The sequence below is a fragment of the Cyprinodon variegatus genome, unplaced genomic scaffold, assembly GCF_000732505.1.
Source record: "Cyprinodon variegatus isolate N-32 unplaced genomic scaffold, C_variegatus-1.0 Scaffold23, whole genome shotgun sequence".
NCBI lineage: Eukaryota > Metazoa > Chordata > Actinopteri > Cyprinodontiformes > Cyprinodontidae > Cyprinodon > Cyprinodon variegatus.
In genome coordinates, this window is record NW_015150476.1 from 2133156 (window position 1) to 2144255 (window position 11100).

Consider the following 11100-nt stretch of genomic DNA (forward strand, 5'->3'; position numbering starts at 1 on the left):
CTTCTTGCTCTCCAGCGTCCGGGTGTCACCGAGGCTGGGCAGCGGCCAGACGGAGGGCTGGAAAGCGCTACTTAGCCGAAAGGTGGTATCGCAGCGGGGCTGAGGGACCGGCCCGTCCAGCTTCACGCCTGTTTAGACCTAATAGTTTGATTCCCACTGCCCTCTGTGTCAACACCGCACAGTTCCCCTGATGTCGGATTTCAAGCTCGGGATTGTGCGGCTCGGCCGTGTGGCCGGGAAGGTGAGCCGGATCCCACTGCTGCCATGTGCGGCCGGGGGAGGGCCCGTCGGGGGGATCTAGGTAGACGGGTTAGGAACCGGTTTTAATGTAATCAGTCGATCAGAGTGAACGGCTTTGTCTGGAACAATGCGACCGTGTGTTCGTCAAAAATCTAGCTTTAGCGTTTTAAGGCGCGTTTGAGCGGATTAGAAAAGCCGGCCGAAACAGACTGCTGCTGCCCACAACTGTCGCTATTACAGATTCAAGCTAACACTAGCATATAGCCCCTCTCTGTTAGACAGCTCTAACGCTAATACCCTTAACTATGAACACAAATATTCCGTTTATATCCGTTTCGCGGTCAGTTTTGTTGTCTCTTGTTGCTGCTTACTTTTATTACCAGTATTTTAACGGCAGTCTGCTTAAATTCTGTAGCGGTGCTGTTAGCATCACCACGTTAGCCGCGATATTTGAACCACATTGGAGCGTCGGTTAAATGAGGAAATTATCACAGTTTTATCCAAAAAAATTCGCTTTTTTTCAATGTTGCAGCTTCTATTTTGTACGGAGTGTTATTTTTATTTATTTTTTCCTGAACAAAACTATGACGTTAAGCTGTAGCTGACTGTATCGTTGTCAGTGTCACAAGACGTCAACGGTTAAAGAGCTGCTGCTGGAACTGAACAGTTCAGCATCCCGCGTGCCGACCCACAGCTGGTTGGTTCCAGTTAGCCATGATCTTTGTACAGCTGAAAGACCCTCACCACGCAGTCTCACCGTGGAAACTGGGTGTCACGTTACATAATAAGACGTCTGGTGTGAAGACACAGCCACCCGCGTTCTGTGGTTGGGCTGGTTTGGGGTGACCCCACGTATTGCCATGCTGTTTGGTCACTGTTTGGTCTCCTTTATGAAAGGCTGGTCAGGATTCGTGATCAGTGGACGATCTGAGAAGCTTCAATGTAAATATTATAGGGTTTATTCCCAGAATGTAAACTACTCCGCAGTATAACCTACATTCCATTACCTACAGTTGAATCTTGCAGTATCTGCATGTTTTCCTCTTATTTAAATCGCAATAAACAGACATGCAGTTGAAGGTAGATATAATTCTTTGCATTTGGTATTTGGCAGGTTTTTGCTTTCATAAAAAAAAATGTTTGCAGTATATGGAGTTAGTCATTTCAGTTCAGTTTATTTATATAGTGCCAATTCACAACACATGTCATCTCAAGGCACTTCAGAGGTCATCGGATCAAATTGATTCAAAGTTTTCTATCTAGGGAAAACCAGTTGATTGCATCGACTCGTTGACTCGAATGCAATCCCTCACACTAAGGATGCTTGTAGTGACAGTGGAGAGGAAAGACTCCACAGCTATAAACAAGGGTGTTGATGCCAGCAGCACAGCTGATATTTCTCTCCAGGATGGTGTCACAACCAAACAGGAACAGACTAGATGAATCTACTATGAGAAAAAGCAGAGCGAGCATAACATTAGAGATTGAACTAACAGATTCTGCAGAGTGGTAGTATAGAGATAGTGTGATGAAATAGGTGTCCCCCAGAAGTCATGGCCTATAGCAGCATAACGATAGAGAAAGCTCAGGAATGTAACTGTTTGTCATGAATTGTCTTGCTGCACGGCGGAGTAGAGGTTAGAGCTGTCGGCTTGTTGCAAGCTACAACTTAAGCCTCTGCATTTCTCATTTCAGACGAAATACACCTTGATTGATGAGCAGGACATACCCCTAGTGGAAAACTATGCCTTTGAGGTATATTGTCTGAAGGCTTTCACCTTTACCTCATCTATACAGCACACCAGGAAGAGCCAGTCTAAACCGCTTTGTTTCATTTGTTTTTCAGGCTCGTATGGAGGTAGATGCTGATGGCAACGGTGCAAAAATCTTTGCTTACGCTTTTGATATCGGCAAAGGCCGCTGGGCTGGAAGACCCCTGCATGAGCTGCTGTGGTGAGTTGATTTGTATGATCTACTTTCTAGATAGTTAATTGATTCTGGTATTTGAAATGGGGCTGATTGAATTACTGATATTAAATCATTTAGGAATTACTGAAATAATCAGCAAATTAAGTAATTAGAGCCTAACGTTCCTTTAGATGACAGAGCAATCCACCTTGAGCAGCGGTTATACCAAAATTGTAAAAAGAACAATAGGTAAACATTTTTGAATTTAAGCTAAAAATCTTTTTCATTTGTCAATGTGCTCTATCCAGAAATCCTCAAGCAGGAAATTTTTTATTTTATCTGTTTTAATTTAGCAAAAAGTCTTCTTTGAGGAACCTTTTGCTGTCTGATTGTTAATTTATTATCCGAAAAAAGGTAGTAATCGTTTTGCAAAATAATCGTGAGTTCCAGCCCTAGATTGAGATATTATTTTGCTTTGACCGTTTATGGAAAAAAGTAATCGGAAGGTGGTAAGAAATAAATTATATGAAAAATTATAAAATTAAGAAGTTTTGATAAAGTTGTATCCTTTCCTTTGACTTGGTAAAGAAAGAGGAAAAGTGAGTCTGTTAGGAGTCTTTAAACATATCCCTAATGTGATGCCTTTAACTGCTGTGACTAAGACTCTCTTAGTCAGTGGTTGGATGTGAGTTCCATGAATTCTCGGCAGCACTTTCCTGTTTATGCAATTATGCTGTTAAGTTCTTTTTATTTCTTTAACAACTTTAAGAAATCAGAAGTTGAAAAAATGATTAAAAAAAAATCTGCAATTATTTGGAAATATGCCAGTCCTTCCAAAAGATAAAGTGTTGTTAATGGAATCGGACAGATCAGACTCGATTACGACCAAAGCAGCAACTAAAATAATACGTGGAGGAAGTATTGAAACGTTAAGAAAATTGGGGGATTTATTTATTTTTTTGTTCCTATGGAGTTTAAACACTACAAATCTCTGCCCCATCTATGTTGTTTGTTCAATGAGTCTATCCATGTTCCTATGCAGCAGTGAAATTGGCTTTGTAATTGTCACAATTTACAACAGGGAATTGCAGACATTAATTTCCAGGATCAGTGTCTTTAATTTCCTCTTGTAAATTGTACACGTTAATTTACAGCATGCCTTGCAGCAAGAAGGTTCTGGGTTCCCTCCCCGGTCTTTCTGCATTGGGTTTGCATGTTCTCCCTGAGCATGCCTGGGTTCTCTCCGGGTACCCTGGCTTCCTCCCACACTCCAAAAACATGACTGTTAGGTTTATTGGCCTCTCTAAATTCTCCTTAGGGTGTGTGTGTGTGAATGGTCGCTTGTCCTGTTTGTCTCTGCGTTTCCCTGCGATGGACTGGCGACCCGTCCAGGGTGTACCGCGGCTCTCACAAGTAGACAGTTGGAGATGGACACCAGCACCCCTTGCAACCACATTTATAAGCATGACGAAAAATGGATACATGGAATTTCCAGGATCATCTATTTTCCAATTAAAACAACCTTTCAGTTCAAATAAAAAAACGACAACTTTCCCATAAAACAGTCATTTTCCAAATTTATCCAGATAATATGGCCTAGAGTCCTGCACGGGTCGAGTTTTACCAACCCGCACCCGCCCGAACCCGTTAGGATGACTACCGAACCTGATCCGTCACCCGCGGATATCTTCAATTCAAATCCGAACCCGACCCGACCCGTTGATATTTAACCCGCAACCCGACCCGTTAACACATCAAGTAATAGGCTATAGTACGCTGCGCTGCGGAACAGCGCCATTAACACTACAGCAGACGTGTATGCACTGACTGTGGCCTTTTTGGAGGGAAGCCCACACTGCCGGCAGGGCTTTAAGCTACAAGGGTGACCCCAGACACTGCCTGATTAATATAACATTTCTGATGTCCATAACAATAGACACGCATAAAAAAAAAAAAATCACCAACTACCCGCCCGCACTAAAAAAAATATCCGCCCGACCCGTTTATTTTTATGTATGTATTTTTCACCCGCAAAAGTTTTTGCGGGTGACCCGTCGGGTACCCGACCCGTTGCAGGACTCTAATATGGCCTTTAAATGTTCAATTTGAGATACTTTGAATCACTAGTTTTAACATTTTGAAGCCAGTCTTGAATTATATGCAGACTTCATATCTGAGTCCATTATCTAAAAGAACAAAATGTGAATTTCTAAATAATCTGTCCTTACAATATTTAGTTATGTCTGGATGATGACCTTTATTTTGTGCTGCATGGAAAGAAAATACTCTTATCTAGGTAATGTAAAATACAATCTGTTTTTCGAGTTTCAGTCTAAAACAACTGGCTGATATGTGCACTTTGGTACAGTTCTTATTGTTTCGGCTTTTGCGTCATTTAATGGTTTAATCAACCTCATACTGATCCCCGATTCCACTACTAGTGAAAAACAAGAATCAACATTTACTACATTAGAGGTTCGCTGAAAGTCAAATTAGATCTTTACACTTTTTTTTAAAGCAACGTATTCATATCTGGTTATTTATAATACAGTGGGTACTACCGCTGTGCAGGTCCACCTACTCATGAGAGGTCTGTTATGTTCATCATAGGTCCACCTCTACTATCAAAGACATAGGTCCACCTCTACTATCAAAGAAAATAACTATTGCAAAGCAAAAAATGTGAATCTAAATAAGTCCTTTTTTCTTTAAGTGATTTTTTTTCTTCTCTTGAATTGAGCAGAATTGCCAATAGAATATATAATTTATATTTAAAAACCACCGCAGTCTCTTTTACAACTGCATAATACCCAAACATCATAATAATCTAAAATTAAAATTAATACGTTTATTTTAAGACATTTCTACAAATTTTTTAGGATGTTTTTGCAGCATGTTAAAACAAATGTTTTTTTTTTTTTACTCAATGTGTGCACTCTGTTGCAAAAACAAAATTTTTCAGCCAGTCAGAGTCCTTCAACACAACCATGACTTCCTATCGGGACTGACTCATAGTTCAACATCAGGGATCATAGATAACAAATACAAACAAAAAGTGTGAAGGGAAAATCAGAAATTCCAATGAAATTCATTTATAACTCCACCTGGCGAAGTATGAATAATGGTCATGCAGTGGAGAAATATTTGTAGGCCGTGATGCGCCAGACATTAAAATCATCAATAATATAGCATCCGTTCATGGACATACCATTAATCAAAATTGTTATTAAATGTCCTCTTTGGCCGGTGCGTTCAGAATCACCTGTTTTAAGGGCCCTTTGTGTGCGGCTGAAAATCCTAACTGCATCCAAAATGTCTTAATTTCTCCCAGATATTCAGCTACTTGTGGACAAGGCCTAATTAGGGTGGAAAATAACTACTTTATCAGTAACTAAAGTTTAATTCAATCCTTTGTAGCATAACATTTGTTGACAGGTTTACAAACACTGTAGCTGGTATTTTGGTCCATCCCTTCATCAGATCTAGAGCTGTGAGGCTTTTGGGTAGCACAAAATTTGTGGATGGAGATGAAAGTTAATAGCTTGATTCATGCTTGATGCGCCCGCGCCACCAAAGTACATCATTTTAGGCTTCCACGCACCAAGGGAAATCTGTAACTACTTCGACGGATCCGTAAAACATGGCGAGGGAGCTGCAGCTCCTGCTTGTGAGGGTTTGCAAATGTATCCAAAGACATCCCATGATTCAGCTCATAAATGTCACCACTATCAACATATTGTGGAAAAAAAACTCCAGGAAAGAAATGACTGTCGCCCTCTAACGGCATTAAGAGGCTTTGATAACATTGTAAACGGCTGTGTTTTCTACTTCCTCGTGTAGTGTGGTCTTCTCAGCTTGAAGCTTGTGTTGAACACGCCCCCCTGGAGTCGTCCAGAACAGAGGGAAAGCCGCACAGAGTATAAATGGCGCAGCCGCCGTTGGGGGCGGCTCTTTTTCCGCCGGAATGTCCTTGCATCGAGCATAATGAGCCTTTAAGGCTCTAGGGTCTTGAGTCTGTGTTTGGGATCAGTATTACGCTGGCACACCCAGCCATGTTCCATATTTATTGCTTTGATGGAAAGAGGTTTTGGCTTTAAATTTGACCATACACAGCTTAATTTGCTCAATCAATGGCTGACCAGATACTTATTTCCCCCCACTGTATTTAAAACTTGGAATTAAGATATTTTTATTGAGCCTCTTCTGGATAAAGGGGAGGATTTTTGCTGTTTTTGTACTGGTGGAAAAATCAATCTGTTGGTCTTTTTCCAGGGAGAAGCACAGAGGAGGCATTGCTCCTACTTTTCAAGTTATCCATATCAACTCTGTGACTGTGGACAACCGGCTAGACAACCTACGACTGGTACCGGTGGGCTGGAGCCCCAAGCCGGAAGAGATTTCCAGCAAGCAGAGGTAAAGTATGCTTCACTCAATAGCCGGTACAACAATGCATCAAACAACCGTGTTGCTGTTTTAACTATAACATCTGATGTTCTGGTGTCCAGGGAGCAGTCCCTGTACTGGCTGGCCATCCAGCAGGTCCCTGCTGATCCTGTGGAGGAGCAGTACCTGGAGCTGAGCCGCACACGCTACTATAATGCTAACGGGGAGCTAGTGGAGGAAGAGGAGTGTTCCTGTACATACTATGAGTGTCATTATCCCCCTTGTTCACTCATTGAGAGGAGGGTATGTGTTAAAGGCTAAGTTTTGAATTTGGTCTGTATTGTTTTGCTTTGTGGAATGTATAGGATTTTGCAGAATTATTCACTTTTTGTGTTTTGACACCAAAAACCCTCATTTTATATAATACACTTTGAAAAAGAAATGGAGAGGCTACTGGAAGTGCCAAAGGGGTCAGAGTTAAATATATCGAGTTGATTAAAGCTGGGGTATGCTAAGAACACCCTAAGCTTGCACAAAGTTATTGACTGATTGCTCTAGATCTGAATTTGTTTAATACGTTTCAGGTTGTAATTTTGCAAAGTACTGCACGTTCTGTGAGCAAGTTAAATATTATAGGAGAGATTAAAAGGATCTGCAGATAAAATATTGATTTTTATCCCCTTCTTTCCGCAGTTGCGAGAGTTTAACATCTGCGGGCGCTGCCAGGTAGCTCGCTACTGCGGCTCCCAGTGTCAGCAGAGGGACTGGCCTGCCCACAAGAAGCAGTGTCGCGAGCGCAAGCGGGTTCTGGCGCTGGAGTCGGAGCCAGAGCGGTGATCAATCGTCACCCTCGACTGCGAGAGGAGGGTCAACGAGGGGGGGTTAGATTTGTGGGAGGTGGGGGGTGAACGTGAACTCGCTGATAAGAGACTTAATGACAGAAGACAATGTTTGACTGAAAGTTTATGGGCTATTGACATGGAGGACGGGGAAGAAGAACACAGAAAAGACATCTGACGCTTCCCAGAACACTCAATTCTCCATAGCTTGCTTTTCATGTGGATTGCAGGGAATTGTATTTTTGTTTTGTTATTTTTGTCTCTATAGTTCTCATGGAGGGAGAACTTTGAGCTCAACCTGCTGCTATGGTTTTCTAAGTGATGGAAGGGGTGAAAGAGTTCTCTGTGAAGAACTTGGCAAGCTTCTTGGGATAACAGTCAAACGGAGCGTTCCCGTCATCCTTTCGTTCCTCCTTCCTGCCGCTCCCGCTCGGCGGGACCATGGGGCTAAAGGACCCGTCGCTCGGCTGGTACAACGGGACATGGACCTTCTCACTGTATCGCTCCCTCTCCACCCGCCCTCATGCAATTAAACAGCTGCTGCGTTTGTGATCGTCCACACCCTAAACACCTCGTCCTGTCCTTCCCCTCATGCAGATTTCACCAATTGGATCACACTACCAGTATTGAGTGTATTTGTGTGTCTGAATGCAAGTGGTTGTTTGCGTCTGTACTGCCAACGTGTGCTGAAGGACATTAAAAATGGTGGCTCGTCGGTCAGGTTCATGTATGTTGGGATTTTTTTTTTTTTTTTTTGGTCTGAAAGGGGCCATATTACCCAATTTTAAATGTCCTATTTAATCAGAAATTGGTGGTTTGAAAAATATTTTCACTGTTCTAGTAAAAAGAAAAATTAGCTGCCAAAATAAAGGCTTAGTTTTCTATTAAAACTTTTCCTGTTCATTTTTGTTTTTAATTGGTTGGATTTGGCTTGTTTTTCCTTACTTATCCCACCCAATGCTGGATGTTAGTGTTATTTATCTGAACTTTCCCGTCTTTGCTTTTGCTCACACAGTCCTTTTTTTCTCCCCGTTTTTCCCTCTTTGAAGAAAAGCACTGATGGAAGGAGAAAACACATTTTTCATGTTCTCACAATTTGCAGGAAATATCTTGACCAAAGTCTGCCCTTGGCTTCTGTAGCTCAACACTCCTAACTGGTTCAAATCCTTCCAGTATGTCTGTTTGCTGGTTTTAGGCCCATCTCCAGCCGTTCTTTTACAGTTTTATGCTTTGTATGGTTTAATTGGCGAGGGTGCTCTTTTTTTTGTGTTTATTTTTTGAAGAAATTTATGGAGGTATATTTATTAAATGACTTGATTGTGAAACCTGTTAATATTTGAAGGTAATTAAGAAATGGGACCTTTTCAGCTGGTTGTGCTTGGGTTGGGTTGAGTTCTTCCCTTTATACGATTTGTGTGATTTCCTTATGAGTCCTCCTCAGTGTTGCCCTTCCATTTTTCCAGTGAAAACATTGCACAATGTCATACTCACTAAAATCTTCCATAAAGGGGGGGGTGCTTTAGGAGAGGTTCGAGTTGAATTTCCTTCGACAGTAAATTTTGAAGACTGGTTATCGTCTGCCTTTTGTTTCCTACAGAACAAAAAGTGAACTGGTGGATTTTATTCTCAATCGCCTGCCTTCTTGTGTTTCCTGCAATGCACACCTCTTAAATGTGTCCTTTTGTGTCTTAGACCAGGAGTCCGAACACTTGAGCACGTGTTTCGCTCATTTACATTTATTTTTTTGTGTGTCGGGATCTGAACAGGTTTTCAATACTGCACTAAAATTTGGTTCCTGCTGTTTGCTTTCATTACATTAATGCATTAAGGTAATTTTGTTTTTCTTCCCATTGTACAGATTTCATTGAAGATTTTTTTTTTTTTTAAGAAAATTCTGCATTAATCACCTAGAGATAAAGAGCTACACTATGTGAAAGGAAGTAGAGTTGGAGATAATTGCCAGTTGCTTTTCCATTGTAAGATGATAATAAAAGTCAAATAAACCTTGACTCTGTTCTAACAGGCATGTTTCTTTAATGGAGTGGGGGGTTGTCTACACTGGCGTAAAGAAATCTTAGTTTTAGCACATATTTTGTTTTACATTTGAACGCATTAAGCATCATTTTGAGTCACCAGAATCACTTCATTATTCCCCATTGGAATCTGTTTGCAATCTCAAAACTAGAGCTAGTAGAAAGTAAATATAGCAGTATGATTCTAATGCTGTCTTAAGTTGTTTTAAACTTTTTAATGACCATTTTCTAGATGATTTGAATACTTTTTTTTATAACAAAGAATATAATCTTAACTCACAAATACAACACTGATCCATGCCACTTCAAATGTACTCTTATTGCAGCCAGAAACTTCAGTGTATTTTGCATCAACATAAAGTAAAATTGTGCATGTTAGAATATTGACTACAAAAGTGAAAAGTGATGTGTATATGAATTCTGGAGTAGATCTAAAAAATAATCGAATTAATCGATTATCGGACTAGATAACTAATTGAGCCATTGACTAATCGCTACCTGGAATATACAGACTTAAAATGCTTTTTACTAAAAACAACCCACTCAAAACAGTTGAGCCAAAACTATATATTTGGCATGAAAGATGAAAAACCAGTGGCTTTTCAGAGCATTTTTTGTTGTTTCCTAATTTAAAATGTATTTTAAAAGTGCAGTCAGTTAAGTAAGAAATTGATTATTGTAAAATTGTAACTATTAAAGCCTCCCCAAGAAACCTAGGATAAATAATTGCCGTAAAAAAATACCTAATTACAGTATACAAAAGGGATAAATTGAAATCAATTCCTCCGAATAAATCAAGTTGTTTCATGAAGGCCTTGGAGGGTTGAAGAGAAAGGAGACCATTAAAAAACTAGAAGCATGATTAAAATAAAGGAACAGGTTTCCAAATATGCAGCTGCAGAGAAGTTTAAATCAGCCAAGAGACGCTCTGTAACTATGGAGGTTTAATATTTAACTGGAGACTTGTTAAATAACCCCTAAATTGCAAAGCAGGATTTGAGTGAATGTGTTCAGAACCTTTTTTTTTTTTAACATTTAATTGAGCTTAACTTGGTCTATAATTATTAAACCAAATCTTCAAGTTTAGGGCTATATTGAACCAAACAAGGCCCCTTTGTTAAACCTGCTCTCATCTCCCAAGTCTTTGCTCTTTGTAACCAGAAACAGATGTGCAGCTGCTTTCTGTGGCACTTTGGTAACTTTATCTTCCATGTTGTTACTGTTGTCTCAGCAGTAGGTGGGTTTTCTCCATCTGCCTCCTCTGCTTACTTTTCCTAGCATTTCAAGAGAATACATCAGTTGTTTCAGGGCGCCTTGCTGGATCAGAGGTCAGAGGTCAGATGGTAAGTCAAAAAAGCTGTCATCATAGCATGACATCCTTATACTAATGCTGCTATGAGCATTAATTTATTTTTTGTTGAGAATATATATGTAAAAATCTTCCTGATTAGAGGATTTGCTATTATCCTTGTTTAAATAAAACTGAGAAAGGGGAAGGTTTAAAGCTGCTCTTTGTTTTCCTAAGCAAAGTATAGCGTTGTAGCGCTTTCTGGCCATTAGGTGTCGCTGTGGTTTTCTACTCGGACCTCGTTTATTTCTCTCGTTCTTCAACGCGGAAGTTCAACTTATTTTTTCTTTATTTTTTTTCTTTATTATTATTTTATATATATCTATATCTATATATATATATATATATA

The 11100-nt window shown here is 40.2% G+C and overlaps 1 protein-coding gene across 1 annotated transcript; it reads left to right on the plus strand.

The window, feature by feature from the left end:
• On the plus strand, nt 1-8364 carry zmynd19 (zinc finger, MYND-type containing 19). Its single transcript, XM_015392827.1, has 6 exons — nt 1-241; nt 1936-1995; nt 2087-2193; nt 6421-6561; nt 6654-6834; nt 7225-8364. The coding sequence occupies exons 1-6, from the start codon at nt 191-193 to the stop codon at nt 7366-7368; spliced, it is 684 nt and encodes a 227-aa protein (XP_015248313.1). The 5' UTR covers nt 1-190; the 3' UTR covers nt 7369-8364.
• Nucleotides 8365-11100: the final 2736 nt, after the last annotated feature.

Bases quoted from the DNA above. Each gene is read 5' to 3' on its own strand.
- zmynd19 (XM_015392827.1), top strand. From the start codon at position 191: ATGTCGGATTTCAAGCTCGGGATTGTGCGGCTCGGCCGTGTGGCCGGG. The intron at 242-1,935 runs GTGAGCCGGATC...TTCTCATTTCAG, and splicing joins TCGGCCGTGTGGCCGGGAAG to ACGAAATACACCTTGATTGA. The intron at 6,835-7,224 runs GTATGTGTTAAA...TTCTTTCCGCAG, and splicing joins GTTCACTCATTGAGAGGAGG to TTGCGAGAGTTTAACATCTG.